Source organism: Phytophthora sojae, assembly GCF_000149755.1.
Source record: "Phytophthora sojae unplaced genomic scaffold PHYSOscaffold_1, whole genome shotgun sequence".
Classification (NCBI taxonomy): Eukaryota; Oomycota; class Peronosporomycetes; order Peronosporales; family Peronosporaceae; genus Phytophthora; species Phytophthora sojae.
The window spans coordinates 11,837,592-11,850,884 of NW_009258115.1; the positions used below are offsets into that span (position 1 = coordinate 11,837,592).

A 13,293-nucleotide genomic window follows, 5' to 3' on the forward strand; every position below is an offset into this window, starting at 1 on the left:
GTGCTGGCTGAAGTGGTTGAAGTGGAGATCGCATGTAGGAAAACGAGAGTGATGCATTGCAACTGGCGTTTGATATTACTATCAACTTATAAATGATCAAGCCTACTTCGAGATCCATGGGCGCACGGCCACCTACGCACTGCCGCTCTCGCTGCCTTCAGCGCTCTCACTGCCCTCGACCTCCTCCAAAAAACGTTCATCTGCTGCGCTCTCACTTCCATCAGCCTCGGCGCTCTCGCTGCCCTCCACCTCCTCGAGGAAACGCTCGCCGCTCAGGCTGTCGCTGCCCTCGTCCTCAGCACTCTCGCTGCCTTCAACTTCCTCGAGGAAGCGCTCGCCGTCCATGCTCTCACTTCCCTCGACACTCTCGCTTCCTTCGACATCAATCTCAGTGAGGAATCGCTCACCGTCGACGCTAGTACTGCTGTCGTCAGCCTCGGCACTCTCGCTTCCCTCCACTTCTTGGAGGAACCGGACGCCGTCGGTGCTCTCGCTACTGGTGCCGTCTTCAGCACTCTCACTCCCGGTCACCTCCTCGAGGAATCGTTCACCGTCGGTACTTTCACTGCCCTCGTCGGTCTCAGCACTTTCGCTGCCTTCGACTTCCAGCAGGAACCGCTCGCCTTCGGCACTGTCACTGCCCTCGTCGGCGGTACTATCGTCGCTGCTGTCCACTTCGACCAGGAACCGCTGACCCGCGAGACTGTCGCTGCCCTCATCGTCGCCGGTACTCTCACTGCCCTCCACCTCCTGCAGGAACCGCTCACCTGCGAGACTGTTACTGCTCTCGCCGGTCTCGGCGCTGTCGCTTCCTTCAACTTCCAAGAGGAACCGCTCGCCATCGAGGCTGTCGCTACCTTCGACGTCGGCGTCAGCGCTTTCACTTCCTTCGACCTCGAACAAGAAGCGCTCGCCCGCGCCACTGTCGCTAGCGTCGGTGCTGGCGTCGAAGCTGCCTAGGAAACTGTCATCGTCCACGGCGCGGAGACTGGCAGCGTTGGCACCGTCGAAGGTGGTGAGAGCCACGGCGACCGCGGCGGCGAAGCTGAGGATAAGGTTCACCTTGGTCATGGTTGACGGGGTTGGAAGGTGGTGGGGTAGAGGGCTTGCTGGTTCGAGAGCAAATGTGATAATGCCTGGAGGTGACTGTCGGTCAGAGGCTCAAGGCCTCCACCTCAAGCTGTGTGGTGGTGCTTCATCCGAGCGCTTCATCGCAGGCGGTGACCTTGATTCGCAAGTTCAGCTTCGTAGTACGACTCACATGCCCAAGCGTGAATATTCAGGTGAAAACGCGATGGAGTTGGTGTCCGTTTCTTGGGTCAGACCTAAGCAGAAATACCTATCTGGACTAGCGCATTGATAGGCATGACATAGTCTCAGAGCGACTCCAAATAGCTCGACGCCACGTCGCTGGTAAGGCTGCCGCGTGTTCAGAGATCCCAGGCCATGGCTGGTATGAAGACTTGTTCCCCACGAAACTGACGAATCCATTAACCTCAGGAACCGCAGTTCGTGAGGTTTTAAGGTTCAAACGCATGAAAACTTAAGCGGGAGGAAGCGAACGAAGGTTTAACTTATTCGAGAGAACGAAACGACGAGTTCAGGCCTGGCTTCTCCCATTGGTTGGATAGCCTTGATATGAGACGTCGGGCACTTCTCGGTTAACCCGGCCTTACCAGAGCACATATCTTTCCCTGCACCGTGAACGCCATTGCATCTTGCTCACCAGTCGAGGCAGTATGCAGCACTCATACGCGCCTCTTGTATCGTACACAAGTGAGCTCCACGACGATGATCAAGCTCTGCAAAGCGGAAACCCGCCACACGCTGCTGGCTTAAATGGTGCTGTGGTGAGGCGCAACCGAAGCATTTCCATCAAGGATCAGCAGAAACACCTACCCGTACAAGAAGAGCTGGTGCTGGTGGACGGAAGCATCGAGCGTCAAGCCATGGAGCTTCAGCTGCAGGAGGCCAGACGCAGGACGGAAGAACAAACTCTGGTGCTCGATATGCGGACGCAGCAACTACTGAACTACACACACGAGCACGTCAGCCAGACCCGCCATGAAAGCGAGCGCCGAATGAACGAGCAGATGGTAGAAGGTATTCAAGCATCACACAGCCGACTTAATGAAGAGCTTCAAGTTCAGACACGCAGCCTGCAGAACGATATTCAAGCTCACCTTCGTGCAGAGAGAGAACATCACGTTGCAGAAGTCGAGCGCCAATTAGCTGTGCAGGCGAGACAGTGTAGTAAGTCTGTCGAGGCTTCAGAAGAGAGGATACGAACCGAGATGCGGGCGCATATGAGTGACCTGGAGTGCAAAGTGGAGGGCACGAAGTCGTGGACGCAGCACTTCTTTCAGACAGCGATGGAGTCGTGCAGTTCAGCGGTGAATAATAAAGCGACAGCGGTAATGAAAGCCTATGTCGATGACCGTCTTCAACAGCGTGACTCCAGCGTGGCTGATTTGATTTCTGCTCAGTTGCGCGCTGAAAGACAGAAGCTAGACAGTGGAGCTCAAAAACTTGTTGCTGATAGCGCTCGCGAGTTGGAGCTGTGTTTTGACGCAAAACTGAACAAGCTGCAGCACAAGCAGGAGCGTAAATTTGTGAATCTTCGTGCGGAGATGGCTACACAGGGCCACAATCAGCAAGATGTTGTCTCGAACCAGAGTATTCTTCAAGACATGGAGAATATTATGGATTCCCGAATAAAGGCAGAGGTGAATCAAGCGATGACTTCATTCAGGAACTCGATCGAAGCAACAATGAAATCGCTGCACGAGGCAAAATTGGATCATGAAACAGCTAGTTCCCCAGGTCGACAAGGTCGCAAGACTTCCTACAGCAACGATCACCCAGCATTACACCCCAAAGGCGTTCTTAGAGCTGGAGCAGGTAAAGTGAGGCGTAAACCAACCGCAGCTCAAACCTCGAAGCCGCAAGCCGTGGCCAATCTATCGAGACTGGGCCAAATCCGCGCCGAACTGACACTCGAAACAGCATTACGCGCTGCCGCACGTGCAATGCGCTGACCGTGCAATGCGCTGGAGAAATCACACCAAGCCAAGGTAAAAGCGCTGCAGTATTCGTAATGTTTATTAGTTTGAAACATTATTTTATTAAATTGATATTCTTTCGCCTCCTACTCGTTAAAACTACCAGCTTGAGTCTTTCGTCTCCTCCTCGTTGTCAGAAGCAAATGCGCTTGCGCTTGATGTCGAAAAGCACGCTTGTGCCAGCTGATTCCATTCCATTCGCTCCACTACCTCGGGTTCCACGTTAATCTTGACATTGCTTGGAATGTGTTCGTCGACTTCGGATGCTTTCAGCTTTGGGCACTGGCACACATCGACAAATGACCGGTTTTGATGAAGGAAGCAAGCCATGTCGATATTAGCCGTGCTTGTGCAGGGCAGTCACCATTTGCCCACTGTTGCCGAAGTCCCTTTCAATCTGAGCAGACGAAGATGGGACTGCAAACAGGATGCGAGCAACCATGGGTAGCAAGACATAGCGCTTGGACTGCTGCTGCCGATGCCAAAATTCCAGGATACTCTCCGGTCTGCGGACGCTCGTCTTGGCTGGATCAGGAACTGTTATCATCTGCAGCCCATCCGAATCTTCTAGCCACCTTTTCAGCTCACCGGCGATGAGAGTATCGTGCTTGTTACGTTGTTGTGCAGGTCGTTCGGTGCTTCGGATGGGTTGAACTGCAAAGGTTGCCAAAATGTCGTCATCGAAAACATTGGCCTACACAGCTGGAGCAGCAATCGGATCAACGGGTGCTGGGTCTTGACTGTTGGCTACTAAGCGCATTAGCGACTTCAAGCGCTTCATAATTGCAGCTCGAACGGCGACAACATGACCAGCGACAAGATCATCCCGCATTCTCCCTTCAGTACGTGCAACGACGGCAATCACTTCGTCCATCGGACTCCCCACGTGCTTAACCGAAGGATGCATCAACAGTTGTATCTCAAAAATGTAGGAACCGGATGCAATGTAGTCTGCATCTACATATCGGCGGAAGAAGTTGTGGTAAAACGCCTTCTGTAGCAGCATCCTTGTCCTCGCCACCAGCGATGTTAGTTGAAAGGGGTGAATATTGACGGCGTTCGTCGGAGCCGTGTCGTAGCGCCTGATGGGGCTGTCAAGTGCGAGAGAAGTCATGCGCATCGTATACAAGGACAGCAGGACTTGCACTTGATTCGTATCCTGCGCCTGTGATCGCTTCGTCACGAGAAGAATCGGTGTAAGGATTGATAATAGCTGCACCAAATGCTGTTGACAACCGGCAAGGTGAAACCCTGGTGGCGCTCGCTTCTTTTTCCGTGCATGCTGAGCTGAACGCGCCTCGTACCATGCCTCCAGAGCTGGCCACTTCTCCAGTACCCGCTCCATCGTGGCTGCCATCCCCATGAAGCGATGCGGCTTGTAGCCTACTAGTTGGGTACCATTGCCTTCCCCCAACATTATCATCAGCATGGGAAGCAGGTCGCCAAGTGTCGAGTTGGTGGAGAGTTGGTGGAGGTGTCGTACATCGTTTGAGATAGCTTGCTTAGCAACTCAGACATCTCGGGATTGTGCGATTTTCGCGTCAAGCCGCAGCCCATCTTGGTGGCAGCGTTCACCATGTGAGGGATGCACCATTCCCACTTTAATCCAAGCCCTTCGTTCATCATCCATTTAACGTCGGGGCTGCTGTCAGTGGTGGAGCCGAAGAAGTCGCTTGGGGACAGGCCAAAGTCAAACAGAATACCACAAATCCACCGCTCAAAAGGGCCGCGAATCCCTTGGTCGCGTTCTCCATACATGGGCAAGAAATGACGAGTACCGAGAAGCACAGTACGCAGTCGGAAGTGGGAGTCGACGAAGTAGATGCGCAAACCGAGATACTTTTCGCCACCATGCTTTGGGGTCCAGAAGTCAACAACCATCGTCAAACACTTGATATGTCCCAAGCGATTGTCTCTGATGAACCCTATCAGCTCTTGGCGACCGGATGCGTACAACTCGACAAGTGAATGTGTCACCGTTCTTGAGTTCACTATTGTCTTGAACTCACCTTTTGTGACGACTTCCTTCAGAATGACTGACTCTTCGTACTCACCAAACCGGAATGGCAAGTTGTTGTAGACAATTCGAATCGTCTCCAGCAACAAACACAAACGCTTGGCATCGTCACGGCATAACGCGGACGCTAGAATGCGGTTGACCTCTTCAGCGCGGTCCCGCTTGCGCGTATTCTATAGGGTCGTCTTTTCAGACTGGATTTGGTGCGTCTCCCACAAGTGCTTCGTAGCATTAGTGGGTTTTCCTCCATAGAAGGGCAGGAACGTGATATCCCGACGGCACGCATCGCTTGCCATGCACAACCACCCGACAACAAGGGATTCGCGGAACCAGCACTTCACGCGGACTCCATATTTGAACGTAATAGACCGATGGCTTCGGGGCAGAGGCATCGGCGTACACGTTTGGTTTGGCCTAAACTGGAGTACCGCCTCACGGATACATGCTGGGATCCGAGCAATATCGTCTGCATCATACAGCGCCGTCGGCTCGGGAGGCCACTCACAGGAGTCACGGCCAGTAACGTCGGGTGGCTGGTGTGGCGTTGGTGTCGTAGCTCCAGCACCGGGTCCTACGGAGTTCGAAGTCGTCCGACGGAAATCACCGCAGGGTAGACTCGAAGTTATTGGGGGTGCTGATTGCGTGAAGGGTATCTGTTGGGATGCTGACGTCCTTGCTTGTTCTGATAACGGAAGTCGCGCAAATGCTGAGCCGTGAGTGACGTTTTGGGCAGGCCCTCCTCTTGCTCCAGCAACAGCAGATTCCACTTGGGACTGCTGGCCATTTGCGTAGCCTCGTGTAGCCGTCACTTCAGTAGTGTCATAACAGTAATCTTCAGAATCATACTCGACAGGAGACGATGGTGCTGTATCAACACCTCGAGCACCTCGAGTGGAGGCTGGTCCTTCAGCATTGAAATCACGACTGGAAGAGAGTTGGTCCATCGTCACTTGCAACCCGACCGCTTCTGGCGACGACAGTGAAGTGGGTTATTTGACCGCCCGTTTGCCGTAGTCACGCGTTGTGGCGCGGCCCACTACATATATTAGCAGAGAGAGAGAGAGCAATGTTAGATAGCGCAAAGCTGATTCGGGCATTCATTTAGCACTTACCGATAAAAGCGCGAGGAGCGAAGGCGAACTCTCAAAGAGGTGATGTGATTCAGGGACAACGAAGTTGTGGAGCTTGGGGGCCGGGAGAAGTGTTGAAGACGAGAAGTGGTAGACGATAGGGGTGCTCGAAACAGGGAAAATTGAAATGTGACGTCTCCAGCAAAGATGGTGAGGTTGCTACGCGCCACGGCGTCCTAGAAGTTGCAGGTGGCGTATGCAGCTGTCGCCATTTGCCTTTCTTGCGTTGGAACGATAGTGCGGCTTGGATACGCTGCCGGGAAAAGGTGCCAAGAGTGAGGAAGCTGCATGTACGTTTCCTCCACGACCCTACTGAAAGGGTGCGGCTTTATCCGAAGCCAATGGTATCTGCGCGAGGAGCCAATAGGAGCTCCAGGAAGCGAAGCCGTTACACTTCCTGTTTTTGCAAGAGTATTGGTTTGAACAGCAAATACCGATATACCGCCTTCAAACTGTGAAACCCCGCGCCGACGAAGTTGATAAACCGGTTTATCAAGTTCCTTTTTCTAAACTTCATTCCAAGGGAGAGTCAAGCTCACGCCAAAGCACTTGAAAGATAGATGAAACTCAACCACGAAAGCTGAATCCGTCACTTGGACAGGGTAGGACCATCCTGTTTTGCCCCCTCCCATAGCCTCAGACTTGCTTTTCGTTCGAAGAAGAACACGCCAGCTAAGGGCTACATCTCCTACCAGCACCCTAATGCCTCGCGCTAAGACGAACAACGATGGCGCAGTGCTATTGAAAGACGTCCTCCGACGCAACGGGGAAGAACACTTGTACGACGAAGCCCTAAGGCTGACGAAGCATGCCGCCACAGACCCCCCTGTTATCTTCGACTGGAAACACGTGGACAAGTTCGTTCAAGGAATTGTTGCAGCCAACACCCAAGCTGCTGAAGGAGATGCCCCTGTCCCCTAGCCTCCGTTCCACATACCCGATCCGCTGACGACACACTCATTTAAGCTGGCGCTGCTCGCCTACGATTACGACGGGAAGGCTGATCCGTTAGGAACCACATGCCGGCCCTGCGATTGTGGTGAGGCAACCCGCGCGGTCGAATGCCTTGGTCGTTTGAACGAGCATCCGTGGACGCAGCATATCATCGCTGTTGGAGGGGCTGGCAATGTCCTGCCCGTTGCCGATCTGTACGCGCCCAAGCCTCGCACGAACAAGCTGGAGCACGCGATTCGCCCACGCCCCAACGGACTGTGGAACATGAAGTGATGAAGACTCGAAGCCCAACCAAACCACCGAATCGATCAGATGTTGGCCCTGCACTGCGACTCGCCGGATTAGTGACCTACAGCAGTAAAGTATAGCATGGTTGCTTCGCCACATAATTTCGCGTACGTCGACAAAAATACAGGTGGCAACAGCAAAGACTTGCATTAAGCAAAAAATCACGTTTAACTTAACTTAAGGCGCGCTACGCATGACGAGCAACTTGGGGCTGGCTACGCATGACGGCGAATTGCTCGTGGACACTAAATGACGAGTTGATAGTCGATACGTTGGTTTGGTTGGGCTTCGAGTCTTCATCACTTCATGTTCCACAGTCCGTTGGGGCGTGGGCGAATCGCGTGCTCCAGCTTGTTCGTGCGAGGCTTGGGCGCGTACAGATCGGCAACGGGCAGGACATTGCCAGCCCCTCCAACAGCGATGATATGCTGCGTCCACGGATGCTCGTTCAAACGACCAAGGCATTCGACCGCGCGGGTTGCCTCACCACAATCGCAGGGCCGGCATGTGGTTCCTAACGGATCAGCCTTCCCGTCGTAATCGTAGGCGAGCAGCGCCAGCTTAAACGAGTGTGTCGTAAGCAGGTCGGGGATCGGGAATGGAGGCGAGGGGATAGCGGCGCCTCCTTTAGCAGCTCGGCTGTTGGCTGCAACGATTGCTTGAACGAACTCGTCCACGTGCTTTCAGTCAAAGATCACGGGGGGTTCATCCTCGGCATGCATGGCCAGCTCCATGATTTGGTCGTAGAACTGCTCTTCCCCATTGTGTCGCAGGACGTCACTCAAAAGCACTTCCTGTTTGTCGGGAGACTTCAAGTCCCACGGGGACAGGAGACCTGTAGAAGACGCGGGAGAAAGAAGCAGGGGATAGCATATATCTTACCCAAATCGCCAACCTCGTGCGGTGGCGTCTGTCGTGGCGAAGCACTGTTGTACATCTGTCTGCCGTGGAAGCTGCTACTTCTCGAAGAAGCGAGAAAATAAAGAGTGACGGTGCCGCCAGCCCAAAAATGAATGGTCCAGCGAAGCTTGTCTGTCCACAAATGGTTGGCTCAGGGAAGCCTGTCCAGGGGCACTTCACGGACGTGTCAAACACTTCTACATTGTATGTTTTGTGGGTTCATTTTAGTGGACAACCTCATATAAGAGCGACCAATCATATCACAGGGCCCTCGCTTATAAGCTCCAGACAAACCAATTTGATATATTTATTTATATCGGTAATATCTCGGTACGATGCTTCACGCTCGTTTAGGAAAATGAATACCGAATTTGTTTTGTAGAGGGATACACTCACGTATGGGATACAGGATATTATTAGCCAATCACAATTGTGAATTTAGGATTTACATTGCTGAGGGATACAGTTTCAAGCCAGTAATTTTTGCAATCTCGGCCGCCCATCGCCCGTTCATTTCTGCAATGGCGCGGGCGCCACCGCCAGGGCGTCCACGCCTGCCTGGCGGCCAAGGAAGGTGGAAGACGAAGCGGGTCCTAACTTCGTATACAGCTGCGACGAAGAAAGCTGTTGTTGAGCATCTGAGACTACACTGCAATGTTCTTTTCACTATAGACACGTTCTTTCCTGATCTACCAACAGAGAAGTATCAAGGAAGACGAGTATTGGTGCTAAAATGGGCTCGCCAGCATGACTCTATCGCCGCTACGTGTGCTTCTGTCAGCGGTGGGGACAAGCGAAAAGCTCGCTCTACCGGATCATCTACGATCTTACCTCTAGATGTTGAGCTAGAGATCGTGAGCTGGATTAACGACTTGCGCGCCGAGGGCGTTCCAGTCACGTCTCTAATGCTACGCCTGAAGGCGTAAAGCGCAGCTAAGGCGGCGGGAGTGCAACGATTCCGGGCGTCCTCTGGATGGCAGCGTCTGTTCAAGAGGCGTCACCGCCTGTCAATGCGATCGCGCACACGCCAAGGCCAAGTCAGCCCAGCAGAGCTGGACAAGATCGCCGCAGAATTCTCTCAAACTGTGAAGGCTAAAGCGGCGGAACTGGGTGTGTCTGTTATATACAATGCAGATCAAACAGGTGCGTTTCACTGTATTTATGCTATGTTTTAACGGACCGTACTAACAGGATATGTTTTTGCTCTTGTGCTACCTTTTAGCTGCGTTTTTCGAGTACTTACCCGCTAAAACACTGCATGGCACCGGTGAGAAGACGGTGTGGGTGTGCTGCGGTGGCAAGAGCAAGGAAAGAGCTACCGCCATGCTGCTAAGAGACTAGAACGGTAATAAATACCCGCCGTTTCTTGTTTTCAAGTCAAAGCCATCGACGGTATTACAACGACGTGAAGCCAACACACGCCTTCGCCATGGATTTGGCGTAACCGTGTGGAAAGAAGTCGGACAAAAGAAGGAGTCCAAGTTCATGGCAACGCCAAAGGTAAATAACGCATACATGTTGTATTTTATGATAATACTAACGTTTTTTTTTCAAGGTTGGTGGAATACTTCTTTGTCTGTAGAGTTTCTCCGCTATCACTTCGGTGCGAGACCCCAACCCGAGAAGCCCGTACTCCTCCTCTGGGATGACTTCTCTGGACACTGGTCCAAGGAAGTCATCCAGTGGGAGTTGCTCAAGGTTTCACCGGGGGCGACGTCTGTCTGCCAGCCCGCGTATGCTACGTGGAACGGGCCTCTCAAAGCCCGTCTACGACTGCTCTGGATCGAGGATTTGAAGGCCCAGCTTCTCGAACGAGACCCGGCCATTGCGTTCAAGCTGAAGCCCCCCACCAGAGCCGAAATATGCAACTGGGTGAGCTCGGCCTGGAAGGGCATGCCTGCTTCCATCATTTCCGGGGGATATCGTAAGTGCCATCTGGAAGTGGAGCCCCCTGAAGAAGCGGCGGAGGTAGTGAGCGAGCTCATTAGTCTAGGGTGTATCGACAGTCGTGTTGGTGAGATTCGCCCTGATAGGGATTTTGATGTAGCTGAGATTGAGGAAGGTGACTCAGATGAGGAATTGCTAGAGTGCTCAGTTTAGTAATTTTAGTAAATACATCTGGGCGTCATGTGCCGATTCATTACCCGTGCAAAATTGGGCGCCCTGCATTTCAGCTCCGGTAGGGTGTATCCCTCTACAAAACAAATTCGGTACGTCAAAGCGTAGGACTACTACTATAATAGTTTCTTCAATAAAAATATTATTGTACACTATTTTTATCAGTCTACATATTCATGTATGAATGTCAAATGCAGTTTTATGGCATGATTATACGTAATTCAACGCATTTAAAGTAATTTACTTGTAGTATAGCGCAAAACAGTAATGCTGTAACTAGTTTCAGCATTACTTTTATCATTTGTTTGCAAGCAGTGGAACCTTACCTTGTGCCTAAACTGAAGGGAGCACTAGTTGATCCTGCACGGGTTGCTCCTTGTAGTGGTGCCTCGCACCTGGTGTATTGCAGAATGAGTTAGGTTGGATGATGCTAGGATGTCTGTGCTAGGCTAATATGCATCGGTAGTTTCGTGTTGTGTAGCTGGAGGGGTCGTTGTGGTCGTCGCAGATCGTTATCGTCGCCACTGCACTCATCGCAGGTGGCGCCAGCTCTTGCGATCTCCAACAGTCCTCCTCGACCAAGATGATCCGAGTCTACAGCTTCTCGTTGTGCGGGTTGATAAGCTTGATCATGGCCAGGTTGCGCCTGTGTACGGTTGCGCCGAGGGGCTTCGTGAAAATGTCGGCCTTCATCTCAGTCGTGGGGCAATAGGTCACGCTGACCTCCTTCTTGCGAATGGCGTCGCGTATGAAGTGAAATTTTATGTTGATGTGCTTCATGCGTGCAGTCGTCACGTCGTTCTCCATGTTCTTGATCGCGCTCTGGTTGTCGATGTACAAGTCGATATTATCATCTTTGCCGTGCAGCTCAAGTTCATTCAGGAGCTGCTTCACCCACAAGCAGTCCTGCACTGCCGTCGCCCCAGCGATGTACTCAGCCTCGGCTGTAGAGAGGGCGGCCGTAGATTGTTTCTTGCTGTACCACGAAATGGGCATGGCGTTGATGGTGAGCAGTCCTCCTGAAGTCGACCTTGCGTCCTTGGCCCCGGCCCAATCTGCATCGCTGAAGATGGCTGCCTCAATAGTGTGTCGGGGTGCCTGCGGCCGGGGAAAGTGCAACCTCAACTCGCGCGAGCCGCGCAAGTAGCGCAGGATACGTTTGACTGCAGTCCAATGAGTCGACGTAGGCGTTGAGACGAAACGCGCCAGGAAGTTCACAGGCATCGTGATGTCTGGTCGAGTGCAGTTGCTAATCCATAGTAGTGACCCAATGGTCTCCCGCATGATGCTAGTGTCGTAGAAGGGCTCGCTGTCCTCTCCGTTCAGGTCCCGAGTTGACTCTATCGGCGTAGTCACGGGGCGGCTATTCTCCATGCCGCACTTCGCCAGCAAACCGTCAATATTGGCTGTCTGGTGGAGGTAGATGCCGCAGTCGCTCTGCTCAATGTTAATTCCCAAGCACTTCTTGGCTGGACCCATGTCCTTGATCTGAAATTGGTCGGCGAGCTTCTGCATCGTCCAGTCGGAATCGCCCTCACGCTGGCTGACGACCACCACATCATCGACGTAGAGGCCCAGTACAGTTAGCTTGCCTTCATGCCAACGAAAATACAAGCACGGGTCAAGCTGGCTCCTCCTGAAGCCAAGTTCCAGTAAGTAGCGGTGTATAGTGTCGTTCCACAACTTGCCGCTCTGTTTAAGGCCGTAGAGACTCTTTCGCAGCAGTAGGCATTTGCCCTTGGGTAATTGGAGTCCGACAGGGGCGCGCATGTAGATGGGTCGATCGAGGTCTGCTCGCAGGTATGCGTTAAGAACATCTCCTCGTCTAATGACGGCATGCCACTGAGATGCGAGGGCGACAATGAACCGCAGGCTCGCGATCTTAAGCACGGGCGCAAAGGTCTCTGCGAAGTCAATGCCAAACTTTTGAGTGAAGCCGCGCGCTACCAGCCGCGCTTTGAACCGTTCCAATCCGCCTTTGTTGTCAAACTTGAGCTTGAAAACCCATTTTGCACTTATCAGAGTTCCATCAGTAGGAATGTCCACAATTTCCCAGGTAGCGTTCTTCGATATTGCTCGAAGCTCTTCTTCGATTGCCTGCCACCACTCCTGCCAATACGGGCTGTTCATTGCCTCCTCCACAGTTACTGGCTCCTTGATCCCGTCACGCTCTAGTAGTACCGCAAAGGCAGTACCCTCCTTGAGTACGATAGTGAGCAGGACAGATGCCGGAGTGGCGAACTCTTCGAGAAAAGATTGGGGCAGCCGAAAGTCATCGCGTGGTAGTGCTCGTGTACCTCGATTCAGGCCAAAGATGCGCTGGATGGCACGCGACGTAAGTTGATGCTGCTCTGCAGGGCTACCAGCCCGTGCTTCCTCACCATCAGCGTCACGTGGGGTGTTGGTTTCGTGCTGTTGATCGCCAGCTTCCTCCTCCTCGACGCTATTGTCTGCGTCGACAGCGTCCATGTATCGCCCCACAGCTCGCGAGTCCAGACGGTCAATGTTTCGGATGTGTGTTGTAGAAGTAACACGTTTGGTTCGCGGGATGAGAACACGGTACGCTTTCTTCTTGAAGTCGATGCCAATAACAACTCCTCTTTCAGCGCGCTTTTTCGCTGATCGCTTCGTTGCATGTGCGATGTGGCTCGTACACTTCGAGCCGAATTTGAGGATATGCGAGACACAATGGTCGTTTTCCAGAGAGGGCCCCAATGGGAGACGCATGGTCGGTGTTCGCTCGAGTCGGCAGATAGTTGCGAATGTAGCTCGCATACAGAACAGCATCGCCCCAAAAGTGCTGTGGCAATGCCGAGGCTCAGAG

The 13,293-nt window shown here is 52.9% G+C and overlaps 6 protein-coding genes across 6 annotated transcripts; 3 read left to right on the forward strand and 3 right to left on the reverse strand.

Moving 5' to 3' along the window:
- Positions 1 to 222: 222 nt before the first annotated feature.
- Positions 223 to 1,460, reverse strand: PHYSODRAFT_538278 (hypothetical protein; the record flags this gene model as incomplete). The annotated part of the gene is made up of 1 exon (XM_009519199.1): positions 223 to 1,460. A coding segment is annotated over exon 1 (849 nt), but the record flags the coding sequence as incomplete, so codon positions are not given.
- Positions 1,461 to 1,739: 279 nt separating this feature from the next.
- PHYSODRAFT_323626 (hypothetical protein) lies at positions 1,740 to 2,232 on the forward strand (the record flags this gene model as incomplete). Its single annotated transcript, XM_009519200.1, has 2 exons — positions 1,740 to 2,096; positions 2,179 to 2,232. The coding sequence occupies 2 exons, from the start codon at positions 1,740 to 1,742 to the stop codon at positions 2,230 to 2,232; spliced, it is 411 nt and encodes a 136-aa protein (XP_009517495.1).
- A 1,167-nt stretch (positions 2,233 to 3,399) lies between these two features.
- On the reverse strand, positions 3,400 to 5,863 carry PHYSODRAFT_323627 (hypothetical protein; the record flags this gene model as incomplete). Its single annotated transcript, XM_009519201.1, has 7 exons — positions 3,400 to 3,756; positions 4,117 to 4,287; positions 4,367 to 4,412; positions 4,546 to 4,996; positions 5,072 to 5,252; positions 5,508 to 5,650; positions 5,749 to 5,863. The coding sequence occupies 7 exons, from the start codon at positions 5,861 to 5,863 to the stop codon at positions 3,400 to 3,402; spliced, it is 1,464 nt and encodes a 487-aa protein (XP_009517496.1).
- Positions 5,864 to 6,911: 1,048 nt separating this feature from the next.
- On the forward strand, positions 6,912 to 7,436 carry PHYSODRAFT_295070 (hypothetical protein; the record flags this gene model as incomplete). The annotated part of the gene is made up of 2 exons (XM_009519202.1): positions 6,912 to 7,121; positions 7,176 to 7,436. 2 exons carry the CDS (start codon positions 6,912 to 6,914, stop codon positions 7,434 to 7,436), a joined length of 471 nt encoding a protein of 156 aa, XP_009517497.1.
- A 314-nt stretch (positions 7,437 to 7,750) lies between these two features.
- PHYSODRAFT_295071 (hypothetical protein) lies at positions 7,751 to 8,388 on the reverse strand (the record flags this gene model as incomplete). Its single annotated transcript, XM_009519203.1, has 2 exons — positions 7,751 to 8,109; positions 8,334 to 8,388. 2 exons carry the CDS (start codon positions 8,386 to 8,388, stop codon positions 7,751 to 7,753), a joined length of 414 nt encoding a protein of 137 aa, XP_009517498.1.
- Positions 8,389 to 9,974: 1,586 nt separating this feature from the next.
- Positions 9,975 to 10,289, forward strand: PHYSODRAFT_381153 (hypothetical protein; the record flags this gene model as incomplete). The annotated part of the gene is made up of 1 exon (XM_009519204.1): positions 9,975 to 10,289. A coding segment is annotated over one exon (315 nt), but the record flags the coding sequence as incomplete, so codon positions are not given.
- Positions 10,290 to 13,293: the final 3,004 nt, after the last annotated feature.